Here is a 15,019-nt window from a genome sequence, read left to right on the forward strand (position 1 = left end):
CATACCAGCAATAGAAGGCAACAAATTACCAGTAGAGACCCACAGGAACCATTACCGTTTCCATTCAAACCAATACAATTCCCATTATAACCATTAAAACCATTACAAATTCTATGCAGGTATCGATTGGGGGATATTTCAGCAGGGTTGTGTGTGTGTGTGTGTGTGTGTGTGTGTGTGTGTGTGTGTGTGTGTTGGGGGTTCTGTGCTAAGAATCTGATAAGCAATTTTTGAATAACAAAATGATGAAGTCTGGTGAAGTGAATCCCAAACTAGATGCTGCTACGGGTCTTTTCTGTTACATGTGAAATAAAAGACTGGGATAGCATTGTAAACCAACCAAAATGTTAGAAAGTTGACATGGTTAGAAGATGTCATAGAAACACACAACCTGGAGAAATCCCTCTTTCAATTGCTGTGTAAAACTAATTATTCTCTTTTTTCCAAGAACCATAAAGTACAAGGAATTTCTATACACATCACTACACTGCCACCATGTGGATATATGCTCTTAATGACGCCTCTTTTTTCAGCTTGTCTTCAGTATAGTGATTATCTACTCTCAGAAATCTTAGAACCCTTAATGTTTCTAGGCAGAACCCTACAAGTGTAGGGACACGATGAAGGAATGATTACATGCTTTCCACAAAATGAGCCAGAAGTTCAGTCGAGGTGTGGGTAGGAGAAGAAATGAGAGCTTAAAATATATTTGCACAAGCGTTATCCTGACTATAACCGTAACTGAGTGGAGAACAGGTTTTTACAGGCATGAGAGGGTTTCCACAGCAAATAGGCTAACTAGTTTGGCCAATGGATCCCAAATCAGTTGAGGCAAATTTGGTTCATCTTCAGTAAATGGGTTATCCTGGTCAGGGTTGCGGTGGATATAGAGCCTACTGTAGGTTCAATGGCGGAGAAGTCATCTTGTTAGGACGCCAGTCCATCGCAGGTAGGGTGACAAGACGTCCTGCTTTGTGTTGTAATGCACGGTATTTTAGTCTTGTGTTCCGCATCCTGTAACTTGAGATGATGTCGTGCATTCTGATTGGAAATAGAGAGTTTGGACAGAATTCTCATGTTTCTATGATAATATTTCAGGAAGCAACTCGGGGTTCAGTGTCTCACCCAAGGACACTTCGGTATGTGGAGTCACGTGGGCCGGGAATCGAACCGTCAACCCTACGATTAGTGGACGACCCGCTCTACCACCTGAACCCCAGCCAATCATATAAATATAAATAAATACGAATGGGCCGAATGAACATGTTTATTATTCATTTAGATAGACATCAAAATGCTAGACCTCTCAGTGTCAGAAATATTGTCGCACATTGTCCCACACAAACTTACCACTTGTCCCACGTTGGGTCTGTTTGCATCTGGTCACCCTAATCGCAGGTCATCATGCACACACACTTTCACACCCTTTAATTTAACGTAGCCAATCAACCTAACTGCATGTTTATGGACAATGGGAGGAAACCAGAGGAACCTTGTGGAAACGCCCATGAATATGGGTAGACCGTGCAAAAAAAACTCTGAACAGGCAGTAACCCAAGCTCAGTACTGCACCCAGGACTTTTATAATGTTAAAAAATACCCTCAATCATCCAATGAAGCCTTGAAGATCCCTTAAAGGATCATTTCTCCAAGATTTTGTCCAGTTTACTTACATTTTAAATGGGTATGAAGAAGAAGAAGCTTTGATGCGAGACAGCTAGTGGAGGCTTCTGGAAGATCCGAATGGTACGGTACGTCTTCCTCTCAGCCAGGAAAGCTTTGTTGGTGGGTTGATTGCAATATCGTGTTTATGTGAGGACACAAAATAGAGAGGGGACTATTTCGGCTTGTACGTAGGTTTTTTTTTTAATACGTCAAACCAAAATGGACCCCTTGAGGAAAACCTAGCAGGATGTCCTTGCAGTTGTCCTCTTTGCGGCTGTAATGCTGAGAGCACCGCGTTTCGTTTACCTTATTTACATCGACCTCATCTAGCCTGAGACTTTTATGCAAATAGACTTTCAGTTGAAACAGGATACAGCTGAGCAGCTGAGAGTTACGGGTCTCGTTTAAAGACCGACGGACGCAGCTTGGTGTTGGTGGTTGGTAGATGCTTAGATTTGAACTCAACCCATTTGCTGTTTGCTGGGGTTCTGATCCAGAGCGTCCATTGGGTCCGTGGTCCTGTTCTGGAGAACTGTATAGCACTGTCTTCCCAGGATGATGAATGGTGTAAGCAAGCAATATTGACCGGTTCTTTGACAGACGACGAATTCCTTATCCAAAAGGAGACCATTATAGAGGAAATGATCTGCGTTCATCAGAATAAGTCGGGTAACGGGTACCAGTGTGTTACAATGTGTAGATTCAAAAGACAGGTACGACTCCATGTGACCAAAGTGAGGGCAACCTAAGGCAGGGAGGCACCACTATGCTGGGTGCGATTTTATGCAATGCTTTATGAGCAAAAAATCAGCAAAGGGGGGAACAATTTCTGCCAAGAAAAGTGGGTTTTGACCTGGTGTGTTCTGAATCACAAGACCTCCTCTTTCCTATGCCATAAGGCTGAGTACAGCAAATTTCCCAATCATCCCAGTGACCAAATATCTCCTTTACACTTAGGCCAGGAGGTTATGCAAATTAGAGCACGGCAGGAGAATTAAAAAAGTGGGTTAACCTTTGCTTCGACAAAGATAACACCCAGCGTCTTACCCTGAGACCAAATAAACAGTGAATAAACACAGTATTAGTTGAAAATCCTGTCATCATTTATTCCCCTATTATAACTATTCCCAATCCTAGTCCTGGAATCTGTTGTGAGGAAAGATTTGTTTAGGTCACATCCACAAATCTTCTCCTTTTTTCACCCCTCACACTATTTCTCTTCATTTTCATTATGAAACAAAAATCTGAATACCCGTTGAGTGTAGTTCTCAGTATCAACACCAGATGGCGAGCAAATCTAGTTTATTATAAGCACCAGGATGAATTTAGATCAAATGTTACAGTGAATTGAATATGTATACATTAAGACCGCTTTCAGTTATCGATTCAGTCAATCATGTGGCAGCAACTGACAGGACATCGTCTGGTCTTTTTCCGATCTTCAACTCGCTTCAAAGTTTCGGCGCCCGCTGTAGCCTCAGATTCCTGCTCTTGGCTGACAGGAGTGGAACCCAATGTGGTCTTCTGCTCTTGTAGCCCATCCACCTCAAGCTTGGGTGTGCTATGCATTTTGAGATGCTTTTCTGTTCAACACGGTTGTAAAGAGTGGTTATGTGAGTTCGCATAATGTTCCTGTTAGCTTGAACCAGTCTGGCCGTTCCTGTCTTACCTCGACCCGGCCCGTCATTTGAGAATTCATTTGAGAATTCGGTTCACCCTGTACTATATTGAAAACACATTATTAACACATTATTTGATGTTTTACGTTGTGAATTTAATTTAGTTTTGAAAATATACACTCATTTGAAATCTGATGACTGCAACACACTCCAAAAAAGTTGGGACAGTCGACTGTTTACCGCTGTGTAACATCACCTTTTCTTTTAATAACACTTATTAAGCATTTGGGCGCTGAGTGAAGACACCAGTTTGTTAAGTTTAGCAAACTGAATTGTCCCCATTCGTCCATTATGCATCTCTTCAGTTGCGCAATGGTACGGGGCCTTTGGTGCATTATTTTGCGTTTCATAATGCGCCACACGTTCTCAATGGGAGACAGGTCAGGACTGCAGCAGGCCATGCTCGCACCCACACTCTCTGCTTACGCAGCCATGCGCTTGTAATCCCGGCAGAATGTGGTTTGGCGTTGTCCTGCTCTGGATGGCAGCATGTGTTGCTCCAAAATGTCTGCATCTCTTTCTGCATTAATGTTGCCCTCACAGATGTGCAAGTCATCCATGCCATGGGCACTGACACGCCCACATGCCATGACAGACGCTGGCCACGACGGCTGTTTTGCTCAAAAACTATTTGAAACGTCGACTCGTCGGACCACAAAACACGATTCCACTGTGCTACTGTCCATCTCAGATGAGACCGAGCCCAGAGAAGTCTGCGGTGCTTCTGGACAGTGTTGATGTATGGCTTCTGCTTTGTATAGTAAAGCCTTAACTTGCATCTGTGGATGCAGCGGCGAATGGTGTCGACTGACAAAGGTTTACCAAAGTATTCCCGAGCCCATGTCAGGATATCCATTACAGACTCGTGACGGTTTTTAAGACAGTGACGTCTGAGGGATCGGAGATCACGCGCATTCAGAAGTGGTTTTCGGCCTCGCCCTTTACGCGCCGAGATTTGACCGGATTCCTCGAATCTTTTAATTATATTGTTCACTGTATCAGGTGAAATGTCCAAAATCCTACCGATTTGTCTTTGGGGAATGTCGTTCTCAAAGTGTTAGATTATTCGCTGATGCATCTGTTGGCAGATTGCCGAACCTCGACCCGTCCTTGCTCCTGAAGGACTGGGCCTTTTTTGGAGGCTCCTTATATACTATGATTAGACGATTGCCTCACCTGTTTCACATCACCTTCTTATTTCAACTTCACATCGCTATTGGACCTAAATTGCCCCTGTCCCAACTTTTTTGGAACGTGTATCATGCAGCAGTTTCAAAATAAACTTTATCTTCAAAAAACGATGCAGTTGGTCTAGTAAAACATCAAATACCTCGTCTTTATACGTTTTTCGTTTAGTCAAAGTACATTTACAAATCACTCTTCTTTGTTTTTATTGGCGTTTTCCATACTGTCCCAACTTTTTTCATAATTGGAGTTGTAACAAAAATAATGAGTAAGTACATGTTGGGAATAAATGACTGAGTCTGTGTGGCTCAGAGTGTACTCATTAATTATTAATTTAATTGATAATGACTTAATGCTGTCTGAATTTACAAGGACTGCTAGGAAAGTGGGTGGTACAGTGGCTCCAGGGTCCCAGATACAAGCTCTGGTTGCTGTCTGTGCAGCGTTTCGCATGTTCTCCCTGTGTCCATGTGGGCTTCCTCGGGATTCTCCAGTTTCCTCCCACCTCCCAAAACATCCCAGTAGGTTGACTGGCAATGCTGAATTGCCTCTCTGTGTAATTAAGTGCGCTTGGTGTGTGCATGATCTAAGGATATGCTATGTGTATTACAGCATAAAAATGCCCTCGTGCACAAAGCGAGTGTCCTGCACAGAGCCCCTGACCTCAATCCCACTGAACACCTTTGGGATGAAATGGAACACCGACTGCACCCCAGACCTCCTCACCTGACATCAGTACCTGACCTCACTAAAGCTCTTGCGGTTGAATGAACACAAATCCCCACAGCCAAGCCCCAAAATCTATCCGAAAGCCTTCCCAGAAGAGTGGAGCTTTTTATAACAGCAAAGGGAGGACCAACTCCATATTAACACCCATGATTTTGGAATGAGATGTCCGATGGTCGATTGTCCACATACTTTTGGCCACATAGTCTAGACTCTCAGAAATAAAGGTACCAAACTAGGTCAGAAATAAATGATGCCATCAAGGATGCATACAAGAACTTTCAGTGTTTGTATGTGATTAGCTTTTAGAGTATCGGTCCTTAAGGTGTAATTATGCACTTTAAATTATTTTAGAAGGTTTCAAGATGGAAGGGGGGGCATGGTGGCTTAGTGATTAGAATGTTTGCCTCGTACCTCCGGGGTTGGGGGCTCAAATCCCGGCTCCGTCCTGTGTGTCCGGAGCTTGGGTGTTCCCCTCCTGGTACTCCGGTCTCCTTGGTTTTAATGGAAACTGTAAGGGTTCCTGTGGTTCTCTACGGGTAAGTTGTTGCCTTCTATTTGGTGGCATGTTATGTCAAGTGGATACCATTAAGGACCAGTAATGGTAATGGTTTTAATGGTGAGCCAATGGTTTGTAATGGTGTTTGTAGTGGAAACCATTAGAATTTCTATGATGGTTTCTGTTGGAGTTTTTTTTTTCAGTAGTGTTGAACCTGTTCTTCTACTTCTTCTTATTATTATTATAAGTTGTTGGGGGGTTTTTTTTTCAACAAAATAATTGGACAGTTTCCTTAGGCTATTTATTTATTTATTTATTTATTTATTTATCGATGTGTTGCTTGTTTGTTTGTTTGACCCTGGTTTGCCTTGTTTTTGTTTGTTTGGTTGGTTTTGAACGCCTCATTAGACTCTTATTTTGAAATGCACACATGCAGGCCGCCATTTTTAAAACACAGACGCATATATTAAGCCTCGGCTTGCCGGTGTATTTATATTCCCAGCGCGTCCATTGTGTGCTTTTGTCTCATTCAAACGCGGAGTCTGGATCTTTTTCTCCTTCTGTTGTTGTTGTTTTTTTTGTTGTTTTCTTCCAGAGGATCATTCGGACACGAAGCTGAGCCGCAGATGTGCGCGAGCGCGGTGCGGGTTTGCTCGGTGCGGGGATGCTGAGCGGGGCTCGAGACCTGCTTATCTTCTTCATTTTCATCATCATCACCCGTGCTGTGGATTTGAGAGGGATTTATCTCGCTCGGGGCGCAGGGACAGGGACAGGGGCAGAGCAGTGCGCTTGAGCTGGGGAAGGAAAAACAACAACCAGGTTGAATTGACAGGTAAAAAAATAATAATTAAAAAAAAAAAAAATCAGTGTGGCTATTGTGTGTGTGTGTGTGTGTGTGTGTGTGTGTGTGTGTGTCCTAGTGTGTATGTGGGGGCCTGTTCACGCATAGACAAGACACCTTACTTCGTGTTTTAGATCTTTTTTTTAATAATCATGTAAGATTTTTTATTTATTTATTTATTTATTTATTTTAATTATGGGCCTGATGAATAAAAAAAAAAAAATAAATAATAATAATAAAAAATTCAATCCATCCGCGTCTGAAAGATTCATAGATCGGTTTGTGCTGATTTTTGCGACCTGGTGGAAATTTTTGAGAGCATTATATTTCTTGATATTTATTTATTTATTTATTTATTAATTAATTTATCCCCCCCCAATATGTAATCCTGTATGTAAAGGATTCCTAGAAGGACTTTGCTTCACCTTTACGCAGAAAACTGTAACGCAACGCAGGGATCATCCATTCAAAAGTGCTGTACTAAATAATGTGGCACAATAGTACGCCATTGTAATAAGGTGTGTGTGTGTGTGTGTGTGTGTGTGTGTTGCTGATCACCCTGACGCACACTGTGCCAAATTGCGCACTCAAAGGAAAACGCGGACTTCGTTACCCTGGCGCGTCATGAAGGAAAATAATATCCACACACACACACACACACACACACACACACACACACACTGATGACGGAGAGAATATCATAGAAACAAAATTATTATTATTATTATTATTTTCATTTCCGATTTGGATTTCTGATTAGAAGTGTAATGCAGTACTTGTACGTGTATCCAAATATCTGTATTCGGATTGAAGCCCGAAGTGGGCGTGGCCTCATTTGTCACTCTGTTCCTCAAATCTTTTGGGGAAACCCTCCAGAGAAAATCTGGAAAAATCTCCCAGAGGTATGCTGCTTTAAAGGTGAAGTAATTCATTGGGAAATCATCGAGAACACGTCAACGACTCCTTTTTTTTTTAAAAAAAAAAACAAACAATAGAAACTATCACAGAAATTCTAATGGTTTCCACTACAAACACCATGACAAACCATTAGCTAATCATTAGAACTGTTACTGTTTATTGGTCCGCACTTGTATCCGCTAGACATAACATGCACTAATAGAAGGCAACGAATTACCAGTAGAGACCCACAGGGATTGTTACTGTTTCCATTAAAACCAATACAAAGTCTATGAGGGGTTTTTTTTTTTCCCCCCCTGATGGGAGTTTATGGAGTGATGTCAAATCGACATGGCTGCTCATACTATAAACACTCTAAAGTTCCCCTTCTCTACTTTTAAATGTTTGAGCAGTATTTGCTTTTTCACAGACTTGGTTAAATCTAGAACACTGACCATACTAAGCTGTGTGCACAGGTTGAGAGTAATCCTCAGAGTTCTTGCTAATGTTCGCCGGATAGCTTGTTTCTAATGCAACTGGGTATTGTCTGCTAGCTAGCTTGTTGCTAAGCGACTCGATATTGTTCGCAGATGTTGCTGTGCTGCAGTTTCGTTCCAAAACGTTGCATGAGCGTTTGACGTCCACTATAGGACAACAGACGCCATATAGCCACTTCGGCCTGTAACCGTAAAAGTGCAGGTGAAGTAGCTTTTTATGAGCTTTACGTGCTTTCAGGTTTCCGCTTTCAACCTCCGCTACATCAAGAGACGCGTACATAAACAAGCTACCAGTCTTAAGTTTATCTACACAGCCCTGACCAGGCAGTTACTAAGGATGAACGTTCTGGTCTTTATTTCAGCCTCTTGTCTGAGCTCTTGCTTAAAAGTTGAAAAACCTCCAGCGCACGTGACGTTTTTGTGTCGCGTGCCACGAGATCCCAGTCCTGATGCGCACCTCTAATCGTGTAAAATAAATAAATAAATAAAATTAAAAAAAAAGGGAATAATGCGCGTCTTGTTTTATCTCCTTTTTGGTATTTGTTTAGAGTACACTTTCTGTTCATTTCGAATAATGCGTCACAAATCCAGATGCTTTTCTTACAGGAATCAGGATTAGCGCAAGCATCACATTCTCTGACATTTCTCCCAATTTGGGATGAATTTTTACAATTTTCTAGACTTTTTCTTTCCCCCCATTTCTCACACCTTGGTAGCCAAACTGGGCGAAATATGATCGATAAAGGGATAAAACGTATGCCGCTCAGTTAGATATATTAACATCATTTATTGTCGTTTTCCCATGGCTCACACTCCGTATTACATCATCACGCCGTGTAACTTTCGTACCACGTCGTAGTCAGGAGCTAGTGTGAAAGTTAAACGGCGTGATTACGTAATATGGAGCGTGATGTAATTGGTTTTTTTTTTTTATGCCTTTGATTTTTGGCTAGACTTTTTTGATTTTCTTCACAAAGAAATCTAATAGTAATATGAACTTAAATTGATGTAGTTGTAATGACAATAATCTGCTACTTCTCATATAAAGATCACAGTATATCAAGTACGTTATGAATATTTATGATTTCGATGATCTGGTCATGATATTCCGTCTGAGAGCTGAAAAAAGCTCTCAATTTTATCTATCAATAGTTGGAGAATGAAGCCATGAACAGGGATGAGCAATGCCTTCTGAATCATTCCTGATGATGTTTTATGGATGTGTCTAAAAAAAAAAATATCAGTCCAAATGGAAATCAAATCTAAGTGGTGTTTCAGCCGACCTGTTAAATTCGTCCACGATTTCCAGGCAACGCTAAAGTCAAAATCCCCTTAAATACCTGCCGGGAGTTTCCGATTCCTCACAAACAGGAAACAGGACCCAGGTCCATATTGGCATGTCTCTGTTCCCCAGATTAGTCTCAATAAGCTCAGAATTAATCTTTTATGATAAAATGTCTATATTCCAGGAGCAGGAATAAATCTACACTCGTGCATGTTTCATGCTCGGACTGTATAGATCGGACTGTGTACGTGTTTCATGCACGCGTTAAAAGTTTCCTCCACGTTAATCTCCATCAGGCGTCGACGAGTCTAAAGCTCAAAGATCCCCTGATGCTCATTTGGGGCTTGAGCTTGAAAGTGCATTGATTATTACCGTGGCTTCCAAACCACAAGAATCAGTAGAGGTTAGCTTAGGTTTATTTATTTATTTGTTTATTTGTCTGTTTATTTATATTACCGTATATCAGTATTTTAATGTTGCTGGCTAGGGGAAGTGGTGGCTCAGTGGTTAATGGATCTGGGATAATGATAAGAAGGTCAGGAGTTCACGCCCCAGCACTGCCAATCTACCAGGCCCTTGAGCAAGGCCCTTAACCCTCAACTGCTCAGGTGTATAAACGAGATAAATATAAGTCGCTCTGGATAAAAGCGCGTCTGCTACATGCCGTAAATGTAAATGAATGCGTGTTTGTGGTTCTCTACGATGTTCAGTGTGTGATGAGGGTTTTCTGTGTCAGACTTCTTGGCATTGATACTTGGACTTGTCTCAGTCTTGGGCATTGGTCTCACTAAATATGGTCTTGATCTCGACTAAGAATTTGTTAATAATAATAATAATAATAATATTGGCGTGTGGTATTTTTACGTATACAAGAAGTAATTGCTTCTAGAAAACAGAATAATCATTGGTGCAGTGCTTGGTGCAAGTAAAAGGCTTGGATACGGAAAGGATTTGATGGCTTATGGTTTTCGGACCTGATCTTGACCCGGTCTCATTTGGACTTCGCCCTCTGTAAGATCTGTCTTGACTAGTCCTGCTTTTGGACTTCAGCGGTGGTCTTACCCAGTAATGGCTGGTTGTGATGATGCATGTGAGGCTAAAATCGAATCGATAGTTCGACAGTGAAATGATCAGTTTTGAGCATTGTTATATCATGAGGTATTTTAAAAACTCACTAAAGCTTTAGCTGAACAGTGATTGGCCATTGGAAATCATTCTGACCGGTGATTGGTCGTTATGTCCTCTTGTGTGATTCATACTTTGATTGGATAAAATGTGCTTGGTGTATCTACCTTTTTAGTGTCTCCTCTAAAGGAATGACCGGAGTAAATAATCCACCTTTATGAATGGAAAAATAGAAATGGTAGTCGCTGCCAAATGACTGTTCGAACAATAAGAAAAACCCTTCAGGTCATGCTGTTGGAAAATAATCGACTTTGGGATGGGAAGAGTAACTCAGCTCTGCGTTTGTGGCATCGCACCACCCCATGCCTCCACGTCTTGATATTCTTGATTGAATAAGCAATAGTTGCATGTTTTGCTAGTTGTAAGAATACTAAGCTGTTGCAGTTGCCATGTTATTCATTTTAAATCTGTATTTAACACAAGTAAGTTTCCTAAATGTCGATATGACCTTCAATAAAATATCCGTATGTGGAAATTGGAAACATTTCTAACTGAAATGTTGACATTTGGCAAAAAAAAAAAAAAAAAAAAAAAAAAGAGGCCAGGTTTATGTCTATAGGAAGTAAAGTTTGAGGGAGAATAATGGAGAGGGTAATAATGCGTGACGAAATGGCCATGTTTCTTTATGCTCTGCTGATCTTTTTGTTACGTTGCCGTGTGTGTGTGTGTGTGTGTGTGTGTGTGTGTGTGTGTGTGTGCGTAGGTGGAACTATTGCCACTCCTTCAAGGGACATGTTTATGTTTTTGAATAGCTATTATAATTGTTATTAAAGAAAGAAGACTTCAAAAGGACAACTCATACCGGACATACTTACCCCAAGAATGTATGTGTGTGTGTTAGTGTGTGTGTGTGTGTGTGTGTGTGTTAGTGTGTGTGTTAGTGTGGAAAGGCAGGTCTAAAAACAGATGGCATTTTTGATCGTGCTTTCACAAATCACTTGTCTAAGACAGAACTAGGAGTGTGTGTGTGTGTGTGTGTGTGTGTGTGTGTGTGTGTGTGTGTATGGGGTTTTACAGTAACCAGAAGCGGGGGAGGAAAGTTATTATATACAATAATTTGTATAAGAACATGAAAGTGTGCATGTAAACTTTTCCAGTGTCTATATATTAACTGAAACAGCAGAACGTCAGCTTTTTCCTCCACACGACTGGTGATTACTGTAAAACCCCATATATACGTGCAATCCAGTTTCTACTTGCAGCATTTAGCAGATGCCCATACAGCAGCTTTTTATATATATATATAAAAATAAAAGCTTCTGTATTGTGTCTTCTTTTGTAAATCTTTTGTACTGCCATTGTGTCTCTTTTCAGCCATTTTAAAAAAAAAAAAAAAAAAAAAAAAAAACTTGCAGCATTTCTAATAAACATAGTTACCTGATGTTATCTATCAGGTAACGATTCGATATTTGACAGTACCACTGAATCTGCTACGATATGATTCGATCGGATTTGGTATCCTCCGATCGACATGTGTCCAACGTTATTCCGAATCCGGGCTAATCCCACTGTTAATTTAGTATCAGAGTTATGGCCGAGTCACCTCGCTAGCCTTTTTACATATCAGTTTAAAAATACAATGTATTTATTTATTTTAAAAGCAGTTGTCCGTCTTATTTTGATTCTTTTCAGTCGTTGAGTTTTAAATCGATCCAAATCGTCCGATTCCGACACCCGATTGCGTACAGCGATGAATTAAAAGCAGGTATGTAACCTTTTCTGGCGTCCAGCTAAGACAGAGGAGCGCTAACACCCGGTGATTAGCGTAAAAATCCTGTGTGTACATGCGCTCCAGGTTCAACTGCAGCAAATGTGCTATTTAAACATGCCTGTGCTTGGCACGATGACATTTTAGGCCTGTTCTCTCTGTTGTCCCAGAAATGTGGTATTTTTCGCTATTTTCGGAAACATTCCTAAAAATTTTGTTAACTGATCTATTCACTGTAAACTCCTCGAATGTTCGCCAAGTCAAACATACACTTTTTTTTTTTTTTTTTGGTTTTATTTCACGTTAATGAACGTAAAACTTTTTTTTTCCATTAACCGTGACAGAAAGTGAGAAAATTGAATCGACACAAGAGCGCCGACCATACGATTAGTAATGCCTGATGAGGCGAATGGGGCGGGGCTTCCAGAGGGTCAGTGACGCGGAGTTCTAGTCCTATTAGAAAAATCGTGAGCGCACTTGAACGGCACCGCGATTTACAGTCCATTTATTTATTTATTTTTCTGACCCAATCCACTTGGAGACACGTTACCTCGTCATCACCACCTCCAGACTGTACACGTGACGTTCCAGGATGATTTCAGATCAGCGTTAATATCGGAGCCTTCAAAACACGTACACGACCATCGATCGTTCCAGATTAATATGTTGATTAGTGTTTTGGTTTTTTTTTTTAGGGGGGAGGGTGGGATTTGGGGTGGATAAGACTTGTGCGTGATCTCATGTAGGCTGCAGTTAAAATGCGTAGTTCCTGCGCCAAATGCGTAAAGGTCGTCAGGTCCACTGTGCGTCTGATGTGGCGCAGTTCTCCTCGATTTGGCGTGGCTTGTTGCTGAACGTCTGTTCGATTGAGATAACTGATCAGAGTAAACGTTACACTTTCGGACCGATCCCGTGTCGGCTGTTCTCGAAGTCCTCTTGAAGCTTTTTTTTTTTTTTGGACAGGAAACTGGTTTCAGATCAGCGTGGAAATGCATGAGCTGCAGTTTCCTCCTGGTCTGAGATAAGCAGCTCGTCTCCTTCGTTGGAGTAAACGGCATGGTTGTATGTGATAGCTGCTTGGGCTCTGAGAAATGATCGTTTGTCATTTTTATCGCCTTCTCGGATAACGAACCGTAGGGTTTCAGTCATCCGAGGCATTTTAATGGCTAGTAGCAGCACGTCGGTGTGACACGAAGGGTTAATAATCCTGAGGAAGTTTTAGCACCAAATCACCGAGCTTCATTGTGAATTTATAGACCACAGGACAATTCCCTTTCTTTCTTTTTGTCTTTCTTTTCTTTTACTTAGTTAGTCGGTCTATTACATATTTCATTTTTCTGTCCTTCGGAATGATTCTCTTCATCTTACTTGCTTTCTTTTTTCCTTTCTGTCGTTATGTTCCTTTTCTTATTTTATCTGGTTTACATGCGGTGGTATTTTGTCCTTCGTAATCATTCTGTCTTTCTTACTTTCCTTTTTTTCCCCATTTTTCTTTTCCTTCCCTATTTTTCTTATTTCCCCCCGTTTTCTCACCCTTTTGTTTCTTTATTCCTTTTCTTTTCTTTTTTTCTTGCCTTCCATAGTTCTTTTCTTCTGCAAGTTTATCCATTTCTACATCCTTGAACACTCTGTCCTTCCTAATAATTTTCATTTATTTATTTATTTATTTATTTGCTTTCTTTCATGCTTTTTTCCCCCTTTCTTTCTCTTTTGTTTACCATGATTTTATCCATTCGTTTTCCTTTCTTTTTGTTGCTTTCTTTCGCACATTTATCCATTACGGTGTCACTATTCTGTACATAATTTTTTTTGGTTTCTTTCTTGGCTATTTCTTCCCTCCTTCTTCCTTTCTTGGATTCCTGTTGTTTGTTTTCCTTTTTGTATTTTTCTTGTTCCTTGCTGTCTTATCTCTTCTCTTTTTTTTTTTTCTTTATTGCTTTTAACTTTCTTTACCACTTTCACTTTTTCACTGTTTTTGTTATTCTTCTATTTTTTCTGTTCATCATTTTTATTTTATAATTCTTCTCTCTTTCGCCATCTCGGGGACACACGGTTCACGTTCTTTCTCTGTTTTTCATGACGTGTTCTCTCCGTTCTTCCCTTTGCTCGGTTGTTTTTAAATCTACCTTTCTCAGTGTGTCCCTTAATTGACCGTCTTTAATAGGATCCAGAGCGCTCCGTGGTATTTATGATGCCCTGTCAGGCTGCTGCATTTGCCGAGTGGATGATGATGATGATGATGATGATGATGATCCTAAAAGAGAGAAGTAATGTGATGTGTCCTCACTGCACCATGCTGATGGACGACTGTCCTCAAACAGCATCGGGAAAACCTCGTGATGTCTGAAGTATTCAAGGGGAAAACCTCTGACCGGTTCTGGCAGGAGGTTCTGGAACGTTCTGCTGTAGCCAGTTGATATTAATGATATTGTGTAGACAAAGTGAGTGACGGTGCACTTTTTCAGCGTGAATCGATTAGAGGTTGTAGTTTCAAAAGAGAGAGCATTTGATGGGATGGAAATATTTCACTTGCTAGGATAGTTTTTGCCTGCTAGGTTAGCTTTTAATCAGTTTTTACTCACTAGGTAAACCTTTTTGTTTGGTCAGCTTTGCTTTCACTCCCTAGATTAGCATTCGCTTGCTAGGTTAACTTTCACTCCCTAGATTAGCATTCGCTTGCTAGGTTAACTTTCACTCCCTAGATTAGCATTCGCTTGCTAGGTTAACTTTCACTCCCTAGATTAGCATTCGCTTGCTAGGTTAACTTTCACTCCCTAGATTAGCATTCGCTTGCTAGGTTAACTTTCACTCCCTAGATTATTATTCGCTTGCCAGGTTAACTTTCACTCCCT

At 40.9% G+C, this 15,019-nt stretch overlaps 1 protein-coding gene across 2 annotated transcripts in view; it reads left to right on the forward strand.

Moving 5' to 3' along the window:
• The first annotated feature begins 5,472 nt into the window (after positions 1–5,472).
• Positions 5,473–15,019, forward strand: part of LOC128613381 (CSC1-like protein 2) — a 61,234-nt gene continuing 51,687 nt past the window's right edge. The window contains exon 1 of one of the 2 annotated variants that reach the window (XM_053634089.1): positions 5,473–6,586. Coding sequence is in view for 1 of the 2 variants with exons in the window: in XM_053634088.1 (XP_053490063.1) it covers positions 14,590–14,608 (19 nt within the window). In the remaining variant the exon portion in view is untranslated. Of the gene's footprint in view, positions 6,587–11,822; positions 14,609–15,019 lie in introns of those variants that run through there. The other variant, XM_053634088.1, reaches the window with a different exon arrangement.

Source organism: Ictalurus furcatus, chromosome 10 (genome assembly GCF_023375685.1).
Source record: "Ictalurus furcatus strain D&B chromosome 10, Billie_1.0, whole genome shotgun sequence".
Classification (NCBI taxonomy): Eukaryota; Metazoa; Chordata; class Actinopteri; order Siluriformes; family Ictaluridae; genus Ictalurus; species Ictalurus furcatus.